We start from the raw sequence: 19,409 nt of genomic DNA on the forward strand, positions 1-19,409 counted from the left end.
GAGAAACACATGGATTAGGCAGCAAACTCAAGTAAAGGACGTTCTTATCAAAACCAAAGAACTGAAATGGGCTTGGGCATAACACGTAGTCTTAAGACATGATGACAAACGTACTTGTTGTTGTTATTTGGTTTTTAGGAGCATTAGCAACTAAGGCCATATTGCTCTGGAGATATGCGGTGGTCACTTCCTGACCTTTCCGCATTCTCTGTATTTGGTGGTCATGGGCTCGAACTCCAGTCTAATCAAGAAGCATGTGCTATGTACTGCTGCTCCTGCCCACCTGGCTACGGAGGTGCCTCACAGATGTACTAAGAAAATATCAGATGATACCCATGGGGAGCTAAAAAAAAAAAAAACATGGAAGACACAATGGAGATGGATAGATGAAATTCAAGGGTTCGTGGGCTGTAAATGGATGGCCATTGCACAAAACTGAAAGAACCAGAAAGGCCTTCATCCTGCATCAGATTGAAAATGCCCGATAATGATGAACCTTAGTACAAGGACTAAAAAAAACTTAATTTGCTTATAAAAAAAAAAAAAAACCAAAAGGATAAGAAGGAGAAAACGTAATTTAAACCTTTCTCTCAGTGCATACTGTATTGTTAAGTTTAAATGGAGCATGTTGCACTCCATGCCTATTGTTGTTTTGCTAATTTTTCCCTTTGAAGTACAGTGACCACATTATAAACGAAGTGCTTTATATATCTCCAAAAATTTTTATATTTTCCTCCAGTATTTTTTAATATAAATACACTTAGTAAATAAATACTTGATTTACTAATGTTTTCTGTGTATTCAGACCAAAGGACATAAAGTATTAAAGGTTATTTCATACCCTTTGCATTTGACTGATACATAATGCTGTTATGGACGGATTTTATGCTTCCATTCTCAAATAATCACGTAATTTAGTTTTCCGGAATTGATGACAGCAATTTTTCAGTACATAATAATTCTTAGTAGTGGTCAGATGTAATAAGCGAAGCTGTTCATTATCACTTTGACGTTCTAACCATTCCATTGCCTCATTAATGGTTTCAAGCACTTTGTTAAAATCTGGTGCTTTTCCTTACACGAGTCATCCACATTATATCTGTCACTGGCCTTCTGTTTGTCAATTAACTTCCCACTGTTCACAGAGTCTGTAATGTCTTCCTTACTCAGGTAGTGCACAATTGGAGCTTCTGTATCCACCTCAATCCAAGCAGCCACGTCATTTGCTCCAAGGTTGCCATCAAGTACATTACAAGCAGCCTTTGCTTCTTGTTCTGAAAATTCTGCTAATTCAAGATTATTTATTATTAACGAACTAGTCTTTTCTAATACATTTTTTCCAGCAGTTTTCAATTGTTGTTGAGTTTACTTCCACACTAATCCAATATTGTATGCAGTGTGATTCAGTGTTATTATTTTTAGAAATTCTAGATCTTGAATTTCTGAGTTCACAATACCAGCAAGTAGCTAAACACGATAGTAGGCATTAGTTTGAATAATAACCTGATCCATGGGCTGAATTAGTGCAGTTGTGTTCCTTGGCCGAAACGCGACTCTGATCTTGCCAGCTTTTGATTTCAGGACTTCAGCTGAAGGATGAGCTGGACAGTTATCTAACAGTAACAGTCTTTTCATCAAATTTTTTGGAAAGAAAGTGGTGTCTCATCAATGGTACAAACTCACTTTCAAACCGTAAAGCAAAAATATCACTCATCATCAAGCATTGGAGCTATTTTTATAAATCACAGGTAGAGGTTCCATGTTGACGTGCTTAAAACACCAGAGACTTTGACTTTTACTGATAAACAATGGCTTTAGCTTGCGATTTCAAGTCTTGTTTGTGCACAGTAATACATTAATTCTCTTTTTGTTAGTTTTCATGCTAGCTTGGTTGCTTGCTTTTTTAATATATAATGACTTGTCGGGGAGAAGCTTATACATTGCTGTTTCGTCACAACTGTTCATCTGTGAATTCACCATCATCCTTCAGAAGCTTTAAAGATGTCATCATCTCCACCAAGTAGGATATGAAATTATGTGCGTGTGCTTTCAAAATTACCCCATTTATCACTACTCCTTCACTATGCTTCTGTAGAAGCAAATTGTATAAGCATTGTTCCACATCATTATTTTCACAAAGCATGGTTTTCTTTCTTTGGAGGCTGGTGCCTACACATGAATGCAATTTTTCTTCCTCTTTCATCCAGCCACAGATTTTTCCTTCTGGTATTCCACACTGATGAAATATACTGCATTTTGTTTTGCCTCTTTTAATCTTCAAGAGTGGCAAAACAAATCAGGAATCTTTAACTTTTTTTCAATTATATGTAATTGAACAAAAATTTAAAAATTGTGAACACACTATTTTATTTCATAATTTGTATTGGGGGACAAAATCGTACCCATGGCATATCCAAAACCACAGTATGAAGAGGCACGTTACATCGGGGTTGCACTGTATAACCTAAATTCGAAGCTATCTGTTGCATATAATTTTTTTTTTTTTTGTTTTAAGAAAGTTGATTTCTTGAAACACATGAAATTAGTATTAGCAGAGGCATATCATGCAAGAAAGCAAGCTTATACAGCATCAGCCCAAAAAACACATACACACCCTTCCCCATTTCACCCATCCATTTGCTCCAAAGGTTTGTCCACTTTTTGAATTTTTTGAAGCTATCAACTTCCACAACAACAGATGGAAGTCGGTTCAAGCAATCAACTACCCTTTGGTCCTTGAGGTTGTCGCAGGCATTCTCTCAGATATGCCAGACAAGCTGTACTTGCTATCCAGGAGTCTAAAATGCTGATCGAACTGATATGTGGGTGACACTCAAGTCAAGTGGACCCAATTTCAGTGAAATCCAGATGGGCTATGACAGCCAAATCCTTTGCTTGCACCTCCACGATGGTGGGACTGTTAGTAATCTTGAGTATAACCTCCCATGCACAAGCATACTGTGGGTGACCACCCAGGTGTGAACCAACATAAGCAGGGGTCGAGGTGTGGCGCCCACACCACATGCAGGAATGCCACCCCTCTGTGTTACCAGGCAATATTGGGTGGTAGATGACTCCCATCAACTGGTGCAATACCGCCACTTTGCTTATTGGAGGCTTGAAGTAGTGGAACCTATGTTTAGGTTCCAGAGCTACGTTCCGGTCAACCCTTCCCCATCTCTTCCATCATGCAGTATGACTGATGACTTTAAGGTTATGATGGACATCATGGCAAGATCCAATCTTACTTACATTTCGAGAGTACAGCTCTAAAATGGTGTTCGCAGGCCAGCCACTAGTTAGTACACCAGACCAAACCTATTGGTAACTCTTTAGGAGGCTGCCGGATCAGCTAGTGTATAACTTTGCTACCTCTACTCTGCCAGATAGTGAGTGGAAGTAGTCAGAGTAGTGTGTATGTGGGGGGGGGGGGGCATTGTCGAGGCCATGCTATGTCAACGATCTGGATATATTCTTACCATGTGTATGGCATATCCAAAAATTTCATTACTTCATACAGCATGTTCCCCCACTTTTTTTTTTCTCTCGGCACCTCTGTAGCCAGGTGGGCAGGAGCAGCAGTGCATAGCACACGCTTCTTGATTAGACCGGGGTTCGAGCTCGTGACCACCAAATACGGAGGATGCGGAAAGGTCAGGGAATGACCACCGCATATCCCCGGAGCAATATAGCCTTAGTTGTTAATGCTCCTAAAAACCAAATAACAAACAACAACAACAACAAACCCACTTTTTTATTACTATTGAATACACCATGAATTGTCAAACTAATAGAGTAAGCTTATCTGCTAAAAGATCTAAACCTCCCAAATACTTCCTAGTTCATTTCACAAATATAAGTGGTCTCAATTCTAATCTCAACGATGTCCATTTCCACTTGCAGTCTGCCAAACCCCATGTACTTTTTCTTACAGAATCTCAGTTATCGGTTGATTCAACTACAGCTCATTCAGTCCCAAATTATTTGCTGTATGATTCCTTTTGCCTCAAAGGTGGTATTTGTGCATATGTCCGTTCCGATATTCCCTGTTGGAGACTTGGTCATTTGGAATCTCCTCTTTTCGATCTTCTCTGGCTTAAAATCTCTCTACCTCATTGTGTAAAATTCATCTGTTGTCTCTACTATTTTCCCAACTCTACTAAGTACTTGGAGCTATTCGACTTCCTCTCTTTGCAACTTGACCTTCTCCAGTCCAACTTTCCTAACAGTGAGGTAATTTTCCTTGGTGATTTTAATGTTCACAACTCCAGCTGGCTTCCGTTTTCTAGTCGCACAGACCCAGCTGGTCGAGATGCTGAGGCTTTTACAATTATTAATGACCTTGCACAGATTGATCATTTACCTACAAGAATACCGGACAATCCTAACCATACAGACAACACGTTCTATCTTTTTCTCCCAAACAACCCTTTTAAGTACATTGTCGAATTGAGTGGTCCTTTAGGCACTCCATTGTCTCTTCTCCAATGGAGCCTTTATCTCATTACTATTCCCAACCTCGTGTTGTTTGGCATTACAAGAATGCAAAATGGAATGACCTCCTAGATTTCTTTTCCTTTGTCGGACTACTGTTTCAAAACTTCTAATGTCAACATTTGCTAAGATTGTGTCAGTGAAATTATTCTTGTAGGAATGGAATCTTTTTATCTCACATTCCACTTTAAAATCTTGTCTTTTATAGCCTTGGTTTTCCAATAAATGTGCTAAGGCCGTTCAGGAGAAGAATGTTGCATATCATAATTGGCTTGTTTCCAGTTCTTCAGTTTCATTTTCTGCCTACTCCAAAGCTCGCAACAATAGTAAAGCAGTTATTAATCAGTCCAAACTAGATTTTGAACAGGCTAAGAGTAGAAAACTTGCTTCGTGCCCTAATGGTAGCCGAGCATTCTGCTCTCTTGCCAAAGCTATTTGGCTGCAACTTTTGTCCATCTCTGCTTCCACATCTGTCAAAATCAGATGGTTCTGTTGTCACTTCGGTAAAGGATAAAGCTGACCTGCTAGCATTACTTTTTCTTCCAACTCATGTATTAATGATCTTAGTAAAACACTTCCCACCATTCCCAACATGCTCCATTCAATTCCTCCTGTGGTCTTCCATCAAAAGGATGTCAGAAGGATTTTGACAAATCTTGATGCTAAGAAAGCTCCAGGTCCTGATGATTTTTCTCCACTTGTTCTCAAAACCTGTGCTCCTGAACTTAATCCTGTTTTTTGCCGCCTCTTTTCACTTTCTTATTCCAAAGGTGTTTTTCCTTCTGCTTGGAAATTTGCTCATATCCAGCCAGTTCCTAAAAAGTGTGACAAATCCCTCCCATCCAATTATCACCCCATTGAAATTACTTCTACTCTTTTTAAAGTAATGGAGAAATCAATTAACTGCCAACTCTTAAACTACCTAGAAACCCTCCATCTGATCAATGATCGCCAGTATCGATTCCATCAGTGTCGATCCACTGGTGATATTCTGGCTTATGTTACCCATTTATGGACAAATTCAATGGAAAGTTCGGTGAGACACAAGTAGTTGCTCTTGACATCTCAGTCTTTCGATCGTGTTTGGCATAAAGGTCTTCTAAACAAGCTTCCATCTTATGGTTTGCCAACTGTTTTTTGTAATTGGTTATCCAGTTTTCTTTCTGATCGCTCACTGAAGGTGATGGTAGATGGCTCTGTCTTCTAACTTCTCCGCTAATGCTCGTGTCCGCCAAGGTTCAGTTCTTTCCCCCACTCTTTTCATCTTTTATATTAATGACCTTCTTCCATTAACTGGAAATCCTATCCATAGTTTTGCTGATGATAGCACATTGCATTCCACTTTCCATTTTGAGAAACCTTGCCCTGCTCAATCAGCTTCAACTTCGTGAATATCCGCTACCAATTCCTTAAATGCCGATCTCCCGGTAATTATCCAGTGGGACAAAAAAACAACTTGGTTGATTTCAATGCTTCTAAAACTCAGTGTTGTCTTATATCTCACAAAAAGTATTCTTCTGCTCCTATGCTTATCTTTGGTGACACTCCAATTTCTAGGCAAGTTGATATATCTCTTTTGAGGATTACCCTGACTTCTAATCTCCTGGCACAAGCACATTACAAATATTGCTTCGTCTGCATCTAAAAAATTTGGTTTTCTCTTTTGCTCTCAGCATTACTTTTCTTACAAACAGCTGTTCACTCTGCACAAATCGCAAATTTGCCCTACCATGGAATATTGTTCCCACATCTGGGGTGGTGCTCCCAAAACCTCTCTTAGACTTTTAGATTCCATTCAAAAGAGGGCAGTTAGGTTAATTAATGACTCATCTCTAACAGAGTCTCTCCACTCGCTCTCTCATAGACATACTGTTTCTGCTGCATGCCTCTTCTACAGATACTTCCATGGGCCAATTCTTCTGAATTGGCTTCTATAATTCCCACTCTCTCTTTCAAAACAGTCCAAACACGTGCCGCCACAAGCCAACATCTATTTACTGTCCAACTTCAAACTCATTGAACCAACTTTTCATCTTCCTCGTTTATTCATTCAACTGCCGTTTTCTGGAACAGCCTTTCTTTATATGTCTTTCCTGAAAATTACAGTCTACAGAAGTTCAAGTCTAATGTCAACAAATATCTTTTCTCATCTTCTCAACCTGCAACCCAAGCACCGTACTAAGTACCATAGGTTCTAATACCTCTCGTTTTGGGGTTTTCTTACAAAAAATTAAAAAAATAATAAATAAAAAATCAACTACCCGCTGGTTAATGGTAAATTTCCACACATCTGTTCGACAACTGTCTTTCCTCAGTTTGAGTTTGTGCACTCTCAGGTTTGTAATCTGAGCAAGAGGAAGAATCTTATCAGCATTGAGCCTGCTCAAACCATTCAAGGCCTTATACACCTCAATCAGATCACCTGGCAGGTGCCTAGTCTCCAGAAATTACAATTTTCAGAACTGAAGCCTTTCTTGGTAATAGCACCCCTTTGTTCTCCTCGCCAGTCTTATTGCCCTTCTCTGTACTTGTTCTAGCAACTCTACATCCTTCCTAAAATGAGGCCTCCAGACCTATAAGCAGTACTCAAGGTGCGGCCTGACCATTGCCACACCTTATACAAAGGGATAATCACCTCCTTTTCCCTACTAGCAAAATTCCTGTATATCATTGACAATATCCCATGACCTGCTCTTGCAGCCTGTTTGCACTGCTCAGAAAACTTGATATCTGACTACACAATTACTCCCATGTCTTTTTCATTTTCTACCACCTTAAGTCTAGTACCACACCGTTGGTATGTTTCTGTGGAGTTACTTCTACTCATAAACAGTACTTTGCATTTGTCAAATTTAAACTTCAATTACCACATCTCATCCTATCTGCCCAACTTTTCTAGACCCTGTTGCAATAGCACACTGCCATTACTGTCATTAATAACCCTGCCAACCTTTGCATCATCTGCAAACTTTAACATTAAGTCTGATATACCTTCATCTCAATATCATTGATAAATATAGAAAACAACAGTGGGCTCAATGCTGACCCTTGGGCCCCCCACTAATAACATTAATCCATGAAGAGCTGTATCCATTGATTACCACTCTTTCTTCTCCCACTCAACCATCCTTTTATCCATTGTAGCAACTTGCCCTTAATGCCACACTGCTCTGTTTTTTACAGTACTCTTCCATGTGCAATAGTATCAAAAGCTTTCCTGAAACCCAAGTATATGATATAAAAATTATTTTTTGCACTCAGTTCCTTTGTGGCCCCAAATTTGTATTCAATCAAATTGGTGAGACAAGGCTTCCATTTAACAAACCCATGGTGTTTCTGAATTATTATTGCAGTCTTGTATAGATGATACTGCAATGCTTCTTTAATTAGTTACTCCATTATTTTCACCGGAATAGAAGTTAAACTAACAGGTCTGTAATTACTTGTCACCCTTTGGTCTCTCTTTGTGAATTGGATATACATTTGCACAGTGGGCCCTCCCCTGAGTAAAGCAATGCTCTCATAATTATGGCTAAGGATTTGCTTACTTCCTTTGCTGCCTCCTTTAATATAACTGAATAGATCCGCTCCAGCCAAGATGCTTTTCTTATGTTTAACTTCAACAATTTCTCTTCCGCGTTGCCCTTTGTTATTACAAAATCATTAATAACTCAAATTTAATTGAACCTAGTGATCTAAGGGAAATATTTAAATCTAAACATAACTAAAACTGGTATACAGTAATACAAAATATTAATTTGTGCGATATAAGAATGTGACTAAAAGATGATGAAAGAGTAGTGTTTTAAAGGGTGTGTCTGTGGGCAAAGTGTAAAGTAAAGAAAAAGTTCAGTTCCACAAAAGCAGAAAATAAGAAATGAAGTCAGTGTTATGAAACAGCAATAAAATATGATCTTTATTCAATAAAATATTTCTGATACTTTCAAAAAAGACATGATTAGGAAGGGGACCATGTATGTCTGATTAAATTTAGTTATTATCATTTAACACAATTTAAATTTTATTGTTTTAAAAAAAATTATCATTTTTGTGTTCTGTTTGATTTCAACCCTTTCATTTTCATAAAATTCTTCTTTACGTCATATTTGTGCCCTGTTACCATCTAAGGAAATATATTTTCCCGGATTATGAATAAATTTGCTTGTTTTAATGAAACTCTGAGATTTGCTATAGTATTAAAGTGCTAAATTTATATATACTGAGTGGCCATTTATTAGGTGCAGCTAACTTATGGCAAGTAGGCTCCTCCTGCACTCAGAATAGCATGGATTCATTGAGGCAAGGACTCAAAGTATTGAAAACTTTGCACATGGCATCAAAATGTTACTCCACTGGAGTAATATTTTTATGCAATGTGTATTAGGGGTCCTAATGTGCATCACAAAAACACTCCCCACAGTTGTTGATGCATACCCAAACACGACTTCTTCTACTAGGTCAGAGGAGCTTACAATTATTTTGACAATGAATACAATCATACCATATTTAACAGTTACAGGCATGAAACAGCAGAAATTGGGATTCATCAGACCATGCAACAATTTTACAGTCCTACACTGCCCAGTATTGTCCTCAGCCCACTTTAACCATACGCTTTTTGCTTTTTGATGAAAGGAATGATACCCAGTTTGGCCATCACTACAATCCCATCTGTGATACGGTACAATGAGTTAAGTTCTGAAATGCATCTTTTTAGCCACTTTTCTTGCACTGGGTTGTTATTTGACTGACTGTAGTCTTTTGTTACTCTGCACAAATATTTTGTCAGCCTTCACTGGCCTCTTGCATCTATAAACTGTTTACGATCACTGGATTGCCATTGAATCAATGTTATTTGGCTGTTGGACCAATCTCAATATGCCTGAGACAGTCACATGAAAACTTCAGCAAGGTTGCCGCTTCTGAGATATTCACTGTCACTTATCACATGATATGAACACATGATGCTGTTACTGAAGGAGCACCTTATTTTATGGAAAGGGTAGATGTACCTAATAAAGTGGCTACTCCAGTATATGTGCTGATCAGTAGTTTTAAATTGAACAGGCTATGTTAACTGATGTTTTAATTTTTTTTTTTTTTTTTTTATATTTCTCATTTTTTAGCTGGAAGAAAAGAAAATGAGAAGCTACGCTGTAATTCCACCAATTATTTTAGATTCAAAACAGAGAAGATTGAGGTTTATTAATAAAAATGGATTAATTGAAGATCTGATGGCTGAATATAAAGAGAGGCAAATGCTGAATATATGGACTGATCAAGAAAAAGATGTGTTCAGAGAAAAATATCTTCAGCATCCAAAGAACTTTGTATTCATTGCTTCTTGCCTTGAGAGAAAAGTAAGAATTATTTTGAAAATTGTATCCTAAGTTTTTTGGGAGGTGGGGGATTCTTGCCCTCTTAAGATTAAATTGCACTGTAGATTATAATATAATAAATAGAAAAGGAACAGGAAGCTATCACACTATTTTCCCCAGGACATCTATAGCAATGATGGGCAAAAACAGTTTTCGCCCCGGCATCCCTTGAATAGGAAGAGGGTGCTAAGGATCTCCGGATGTTTGTCACTTAGATTTGGGACCTGGAACATGAGAAGTTTATATGAAGCCGGGAAACTTGATAATTAAGTTCAAGAAATGAACAGACTTAAAATTGATATTCTTAGTGCTAGTGAGGTCAAATGGCCAGGCAATGATAAATGTGCTACAGACAATGGTTCCTTTTTTTTTACACAGGCACTGATGACTGAAATAATAGAGGTGGAGTTGGATTCTTGGTTAATACTAAGGTTTGTAAGGCAGTAAAAAATATATTACCTTACATGGACACAGTGATGATGATCAAAATAACAACAAATCCTTACAACTTAAACGTCATTCAGACCTATACACCAACAGCGAACAAAGAGGAGATTGAGACATTTTATGAACAAATTAAATAGATTCTACAGCTATCCAAGAATGGAGACATCACAGTGATTTTGGGCAATTTTAATGCCAAAGTTTGTGCAGGTGAATGTAGAGGGATTGTGGGCAAATTTGGACTTGGCAAGAGAAATGACCGTGGAGACAGGCTGGTAGAGTTTTTACAAAGATTTGAACTGGTTGTAATGAATACCTTCTTCAAACTACACTATGAAATTGGTAAGGGAATACCAAAAAAGAAGAATGGAAAGGTTGCAGTTTCAGTTGAAGAAAAATTTGAGTACTCGCAAGAATATATCAGAGAACTGTTTCATGACAACAGAAATGAAAAGTTTGACAGATCGGAACATGTGGAAGGACCGAGTATCATGGAGGAAGAAGTGATCTTAACTGTTAAATATGCTAAACCCAAAAAAGTCAAGTGGTCCTGACGAATTTCCAACAGAATTATTAAAAGTAATAAAGGTGGAGGTGTTGGTTGGTCTGCTCAAAAAGGTTTATGACACTGGAGAAATTCCCAGAGAATGGTTGAGATTGTTGTTCATACCTATACTGAAATGTGCAAATGGAAATAGTTGTTCTCAATTAGTTTGATGAGCCATGCATTGAAGATATGTCTAAGGATTATACACAACTGAATTTATAAAAGATGTGAGGAAACACCTAGTGATTTTCAATTTAGTTTTTAACAAAGACTGGGTACCAGGGAAGCCCTGTTTGCTGTTCAGACATCTAATAGAAAGATGTTGAGATGTGAGCCAAGTGGTATTCATTTGCTTCTTGGATTATGAAAAAGCCTTTGATTGGGTAAGACATGACAAACTGTTCCAAATCTTAGAGAAGATTGGAATTGATAGCAAAGACATCAGAATAATGGGAATTTGTATTGGGGACAATCAGCAAAGGTATGCATAGAAGGAGAAGAATCTGAAGAGATAGAAATTAAAAGAGGAGTTCATCAAGGTTATGTTCTATCACCTATGTTGTTCAACCTGTATGTTGAAGAAATTTTTAAATAAGCTTTAGTGAGATGCACAGAAGGGGTGAAGATTAATGGCAATACAATAAATATAATCAGATATGCAGATGATACTATATTGCTGGCCAACTCCGAGAAGCATCTACAGATATTAATGGATAGAATTAATAGAATAAGTGAAAATTTTGGTCTGAAGTTAAACATGGATGAATTCAGAGTTAAAAGAATTGATAAAGGATGCATACCTCAGATAGCTTAGCTCTAAAAGTGATGAACATAGGAGCATCTATACGGAGAAAAATAAAGAAGTAAGAACTAAAATTAACAAAGCAAAAAATGAGGCATGGGATAGAACCTGCACAGAAGTAAACAGCAAGATAGGATGTGAGAGATCTGCTGCAGCATGGAAGGTGCTGAAGAGCTTGCAACAATCACATAAACAAAAGGCTGGGTGTAATAAAATTAGAAGAATGGTATAGATATTATGGAGAATTACTGAGTGAAAACAAAGAGGAATTTAGAGATAGCGAAGTTGAAACTTCCTGGACAGGAAAAGAAGTAAGGATTAGCTTTGAGGAAGTGGAAATAGAAGTGAAAAAATGGAAAGGCACCTGGACCTGGAGGAATGAATATGGAGCTGCTAAAATACGGAGGAGGGAAAATCATCTCACTGCTCATGAGACATATTTAACAAAATATGTAAAGGAGAAGAAATACCATCAGAGATGACATTGGGATACATCAGTTCTGTGTTTAAGAAAGAGAGAGAGAATAAGTTGCCCAAACTACAGAGGAATCTGTGTTTTTAACCCAATTGCAAAGCTGGAATACTGCAAACGAAAATTACAATCAATAATGAAGAAATTGAAAGAATTAAAAGTTATTGCTGTCTTGAATGTATACTGAGCAAGGACTGGGACTATTGAAGTATGCTCAAGAAATGAACAAGCACATGCAGCCTTTCTTGAAATAAAGAATCTTCTTTGCTACAGTGATCTTACACTTCCTTTAAGAATAAAAATATTGAGATGTTTTGTCCTTTCTGTCCTCCTTTATGGAGTTGAGGCCTGGACACTGACAAAGAAGACCCAGAATAAGTTAATGCTTTTGAGATGTGGTGTTACATAAAAATGTTAAGTGCATCATAGACTGATAAGATAAAGAATGATGAGATCATGAGACAAATGAAGAAAAAAGACAGAAATAACTGGCACCATTAAGGAGAGGAAACTAAAATATTTAGGAAATTTGATGAAGAATGACAAATATAAGATGTTGCAATTGATAATCCAGGGCAAGGCCAATCAAAAATGAAGTCTAGGGGAAAGAAGGAAATCTTTGTTAGCAAACCTCAGAGAGTGGTATTATCAGAGTAACGAGGGTTTATTTAGTGCTTCTACCTCACGTTCATCCAATGCAAAGATGACAGCCAACCTCTGCAAAGAGATGGCACACTGAAGAAGAAGAAGAAGATTATTAATAGTACTTTGGCCCATTTTTTATAATAGGAAACTTGTTTAATCATTATAAAATAATAAGGAATTTTACCTTTTGAGTAAAAGCTAATTCTAGAAATTGTTATACTGTAACAGTATATAGCACATTTTTAGTAATAAGCACTGTCTCAAAGAGAAGTGTACTACTGCAGGAAAATCCAGCACTTTACAATTTGAAATTCTTTAAAATTGAGCACATTTTATCAAAAAATTCATCATTATTTACAATCCAGAAATGCACTTTGACCTCCGAAATCTGATGCCCTCAGAATTCAGATAGTCATATTGTTATAGTCATAAAAAAAACAATGAAAATTGATGCATTTCTGTCTGAACTTATTGTGCATAGTACAATATAAATGGAGCCATTCTTTTCAAGATAGTGGTAACATACAGTACATAGAAAAGTACAGTAAGTCTTAAACATTACAGTAAAAATGAAATTAATTATTTAGTTTTAATTCACAAATGGATCAAAATTGCTATGTTGATGTTATTTACAGATGATTAAAAGTTCTCAAAAAAATTCACTAAATAGTTGACCCTTTCAGTTGAATGTCACAGCCACTGCACAATTGTAAAATTCCACTAAGAGTCCAGTGTTGTGGCCACCCTGACTGTTGGTATTTTGTTTACGAAATTTGTTTTCTTGTTGTGCTGGCATAATTATTGTACTGCCATCTATTTATACTTCATATGAACAATCTGAAAAAAATAAATCAATGTTTATTTGTGTTTATATTACTTTGTTAACACCAGCCTGCATTGTTTTTCTTCAGTTTAGAAGTCACAGAGTATCTTATATTTTGCATTAGAGTGAAATATTTAGATATGCCATCAGCATCTCATAAAGATATTTCTAATGAAAGAATTATTAGAACTTTCTGATTCAGAATTTGAATAAGTTTTGTCGGATAGCAATGATAATGTTATTTTTGATTCAAACAATATGCCTATTAGCAGTAATGAAGAAATCAATGACAACTTGTCACTTAAAGATTGTGTGCAAAATCGTAGACTAAGCAAGTTAAATGTTTCAATTAAACAGTTTAGTATTTTGTTATTTTGTGATGGTGCAATTGCAGGATTACAGTCACCAAATAAGTGGAGAGGAAAACATTTGCAAAACGTATGACTGTTAGACTCCTATTAATAATAAATAGATTCTAAACCATATACAGTTGAAGTGCTTTTATTTCAATGATTTGATCAGGTAACCTGTGCAACATGCCATTTAAAAAATTATATTGGTATTTCCTTTGCTGTTTCCATCTGCAGATTTCCAATGATAATGATTATTTCTGATTAAGCAACCATTCAAAAAACCCAAGCTTGAAGTTTTTCACCTGTTTCTTACTGATTGTTTTATATGAAGAAATTGTAATAGGAATGAATAAGTATGGACAAGAAAACTCTTTCAAATAAGGTAGTTTCCAACTGTTCCGTATGGTGTGACTGAGTTTCGGTTTCACTAAATGAACCAAAGGAGTTCTTAGGTGTTATTACCAACATGGGACTAAATGAAAAAATTTATATAAAGGAATATTGATATAAAAAATGGTTAGACAGAATTCAGTTTTTCAAGAATGTATGAGGGGAGAGGGTTCAAAAAAGTTTGTATTCATGAAGAAGTAGTTTTGATAGAAAGATGGCAATTTTTTGTTTGATACCTTTTTAAATCTCTATAGCAACCATACAAATTTTGGTTTTGATCTGAAAATTCATTATTTTTCTTTGCAGCACTGAATGAAGAGAAGTCAACAAATAAAGTGGAATACAGAACAGTGATTCGGTTACTCTTTCTGCAAGGGAAAACACTCAAAACAATCCATGTAGAAATGATCACTGTTTATGGAGAAGACTGCCCAGGTTACAGTGTTGTTGCACATTGGTGTAAACAGTTCAAATGCAGAAGAACCTCAGTGCATGATGAAGAAATTCCAGGACTCCCAGCAGCTGCTGTAACAGAAGTGTTGCAAAAATTGAGGCATTAATCCTGGAAGATCAATGTATTAGCATCAAAGAACTAGCTGCAGAGCCCCAAATTAGTATAGAATCTGTGGAGAATGTCATTTATCAACAGTTGTATATGAGTAAAGCATCTGCTAGATGGGTTCCCAGACCTGACCAGAAGAATTAAAGGACACGATGTGCACATGAAATGTTGTTGTGCCAGGAAAAGCAAGAGGGTTTTTTCATGGCATCACAATGGATAAAACTTGTATCTACTATGATCCCGAAACTATACAAATGTCAAAACAGTGGAAGCATGTAGAATTGCTGTCCATTGTTCAGGTAACCTGCTGCACAGGTTACCTGATCAAATCGGTGCCTCCATAGCCAAGTGGGCAGGAGCAGCAGTGCATAGCACACACTTCTTGATTTGACCGGGGTTCGAGCCCGTGACCACCAAATATGGAGGATGTGGAAAGGTCAAGGAATGACCACCGCATATCCCCAGAGCAATATGGCCTTAGTTGCTAATGCTCCGAAAAGCCAAATAATAACCTGATCAGATCTTCGTATTTAACAGCTATATTCATATATAGCAGGAATAGATATCTGCAGATATTTTGAATGTTACATCTGTGCTTACCAACAAAAGAAGAAACAAAAAGATTTCAAAGCCGGGGCTCTAAAGCAAAAAATATTGCAATTGTCTGGATAGAAAGTTTTGTGAATATTTAGTTTCAGAAAGAAATATTGTATTAGATGAAAATATTATTGATTTTAAGTGTAGAATTTTATTCAAACATTATAACCTTCAAAAGCCAAAAAAGTGGATCTTCATCTGTTTCTTCTAGATGGCTCATAAGCTGGTTATGTTTGAACTATTATGCCACATCTTGGAAAGTTTGCAACTAACAGCTTAGTAAGAGCCAGACTTGACTCTTGTGGATTGTGATTTCTCACATCCAAAAACTGCTTCATGGTACTGAGGGTAGTGGATTTCATTTGTTCACTGACTAATTTTTGTATTCTACTAGCAGAAGTAAATATACACCTAATGGGCACTGTTATGAGAAACAGGATGGGATTATCACCAGAAATGAAGGCTACAAAGAAAATTGGGGGAGGGGCTGTATTATTACTTTTTGAAAAGAGAATCAAGTCCAAGTGTTAGCACGGACAGACTAAAGAACTTTACTTACACATTTTACTTTCTGTAATGCTGAGGCTCAAGTAATAACAGGAAAAATAAAAGGATGGCGAAAATTTAAATTGAAAAGCTAGTTGCTATTTATGAATACACAAGAAATATAGTTTCCATTGACAGAGTTGACCATTACTGTGCTGGTTATTCATTCAATCAAAAATGAGTGAAATGGTGGAGGAACTTGTGTTTCTGGCTTTTAGAAGTCTCAAATTGTGAAAGTTTCATTTCAATGAAGGCAGCAGATCTATCCCAAAAGCATAAGCGATTTCAAAAGAAGGTGCTTGTCAGCTAGTAAGAGATCTTTGAAATAAGAACATTCTAGAAAAAAAGCTATCAAGTTCAAGTGCAGAAGACATTGAACGTTTTGTAATCAAAATGAAAATAAGAAAACTGTGCATCATATTGTGACAGAAGTGGGAAAGGCGGGGGGAGAAACAGTGTAGTATTGTGAGACATGCCAATAAGAATGTTACGAATGGCTGCTCAACTTGTCCTTCAGTTTACAGAATTAGTTAGAAGACGTTGACTAGCTCTTTCCTTTAAGGTAGTGATACCAAATTGAAGATGGCAGAATCTGAACTTTTAGTGCCTCATTGTGCAGTTTAGTTTTATAAGTAGCCAGACTGGCTAAGTTCCGTAAATGTGATTTGTGAAGTTATATACTGTACTACCAAAATATTACAAAAATGCAATTAACAGTGAGTTGGACCTCCTTTAATCATGATTATAGCAGCATTTCTTCATTTCTATAACACTATTTGCTCAGTTTCCCCCTATTGCTGGCTCAAATTACACACACACACACACACACACACACACACACACACACACACACACACCCCTGTCTCATAGGTTTTAATCACCAATTAATTACCATCATTACTGCTGGAAATGGATATGTCTATTCTACTCAGAAGAAGAAGAATAGTCATTTCCATTTTCAGTAGTAATGAACTGCCACACAAGAAGCTTTACAGGTGCAGTGTAGTTACATAGACGTTAGTTTTTGGCATTCAGCACTGGTTGATACAGGCTCTTCCTTTTAGCATTGAGTGACTGATTTTATCAAATAGTTGTTTCAAAATTTTTTTTCTATTTGGAAGCTCAGAACTATGATAATGTAGTTTAACTTTGTTAGCCCAAGACCCACTAATATTGAAGTATCTGAATGTCAGTAACTATTGCATAGTTACCTCCATGCTATATTAGAATTAATGGTATTTTAATAATGTACTTAAAGCATCATCTAAAGAATGAAACTTTCATTGTTCTTTTCAGAGTGTTGCAGAATGTGTCCAATATTACTATTTAACCAAAAAGAGTGAAAATTATAAACAGTTACTTAGGAAAAACAATGTGAAGAAGAAAAATAGAGCATTAGTAAAACCTCAGCATCAGCACCAGCAACCACAACCTCATCCACATTCTCACAATCAGCCTGGCCAAGTAAGTCAGTTTGAAATTTTTAAAATTATTATAATACTGCATAATTTATAATGATACACTTATTTGTACTTCTCTCTCTCCCCTTTTTTATATGTTTCTTTATGAACATATGGTTTTACACCTATACTTTTAGCATCTCTTTCAGAAAGATTGCTATCCTCGCTAAGTAGAATTAAAAAGTTTCATGGATCTTTCAGTTGACTTCCTCTCTTTGCAACTTGACTTTCTCCAGTCCAACTTTCCTAACAGTGAGGTAATTTTCCTTAGTGATTTTAATGTTCACAACTCCAGCTGGTTGAGATGCTGAGGCTTCTGCAGTTACTAATGACCTCACACAGATTGTTCATTTACCTACCAGAATACCGGACAATCCTAACCATACAGCCAACATGCTCGATCTTTTTCTCACAAACAACCCTTCTAAGTACATGTGATTCTCTTCTCCAATGGAGCCTTTATCTCATGGCTGTTCCCAACCTCATGTTGTTTGGCATTACAGGAATGCAAAAAGGGACGACCTGCAAGATTTCTTTTCATCTTTTCCTTGGTCGGATTACTGTTTCAAAACTTCTGATGTCAGCATTTGCTCAGATTGTGTCAGTGAAATTATTCTTGTAGGAATGGAATCCTTTATTCCACACTCCACCTTAAAATTTCGTCCTTTATCTAAACCTTTTCTCAAACTGTGTTTTGCAGAACACTAGTGTTCCGTGAGATGTAAACAAGTGTTCCGCAAAAGAACGTAATTAATAATTAAAAAAATAAAATAAATAAATTTTGCATATTTGTAGTGTACACCACTTTTGTATCATTATAATATTTAACATAATTTTCTTCAGTTATTAATATACTGGCATTGACTAATAATCAAATAGACGATGGAAGACTTTATTTTGGTGGGCTTTGTATAGAGAAGTATACATAGAGGTAATTGACACATGAAAAAGTAGCAATGTGGTGATCTAGTATGCCATTCATATGCAATTTAGCCTAGAGTACACGGGTAGAAGAAGAGGAGGGAGTGAACCAATATCATAACTAAACTCACTTCCTTGTATAAATTTTTTTTTGATAATTATTCGTATTTTGAAATATTATTATTAAAACGTGACCATAGATTTGTGATTGAAAAAAGGAACTTTAAAACGAGAAGCGTAGTACAACTGTGGTCGATGAAAAGGAACACAATATTGTCACACTTCAAAGTGAGGATGAACAATTGCAGCCTTTTGTCCCCCAAAAATCCGAAGAGAAAAACAGTAACCAACTAATAAAAGACCAAAAGGAAAGTATAATGACAGTTATTTGAATTTTGGCTTTACATATATTGGAAATAAAGATGCTCCTAATGCACAGTGCCTCATATGTAATAAAATATTAGCAAACAGTTCTTTGGCTTCCACTAAACTTGTTTCGTAAGTGTTCCATGAATATGTTGTGAGATGAAAAGTGTTCCGCGACTAAAAAGGTTTGGGAAATGCCCTTGGTTTTCAAATAAATGAGCTAAGCCTGTTCAAGAGAAGGATGTTTTATATTGTAATTGGCTTGTGTGAAATTATTCTTGTAGGAATGGAATTCTTTATTCCACACTCCACTTTAAAATCTTGTCCTTTTTCTAAACCTTGGTTTTCCAGTAAATGTACTAAGTCTGTTCAAGAGAAGAACGCTGCATATCGTAATTGGCTTGTTTCCATTTCTGCTTACACCAAAGCTTGCAACAATTGTAAACCAGTTATTAATCAGTCCAAACTAGATTTTGAACAAGCTAAGAGTAGAAAACTTGCTTCTTGCCCTAATGGTAGCCGAGCATTCTGCTCTCTTGCCAAAGCTATTGGCTGCAACTTTTGTCCATCTCTGCTTCCACATCTGTCAAAATCAGATGGTTCTGTTGT

At 36.5% G+C, this 19,409-nt stretch overlaps 1 protein-coding gene across 5 annotated transcripts in view; it reads left to right on the forward strand.

The window, feature by feature from the left end:
* The window catches only part of LOC150090205 (uncharacterized), a 480,645-nt gene that overhangs the window by 389,130 nt on the left and 72,106 nt on the right, over positions 1-19,409 (forward strand). For 4 of the 5 annotated variants that reach the window (XM_090389774.1, XM_090389777.1, XM_090389775.1 and 1 more), the window contains 2 exons: positions 9,621-9,854; positions 17,350-17,517. In XM_090389774.1, the coding sequence (XP_090245900.1) occupies positions 9,621-9,854; positions 17,350-17,517 (402 nt within the window). The remainder of the gene's footprint in view (positions 1-9,620; positions 9,855-17,349; positions 17,518-19,409) is intronic. The other variant, XM_090389778.1, reaches the window with a different exon arrangement.

This window comes from Mastigoproctus giganteus, chromosome 2, assembly GCF_048544385.1.
Source record: "Mastigoproctus giganteus isolate SK-2022 chromosome 2, ASM4854438v1, whole genome shotgun sequence".
Classification (NCBI taxonomy): Eukaryota; Metazoa; Arthropoda; class Arachnida; order Uropygi; family Thelyphonidae; genus Mastigoproctus; species Mastigoproctus giganteus.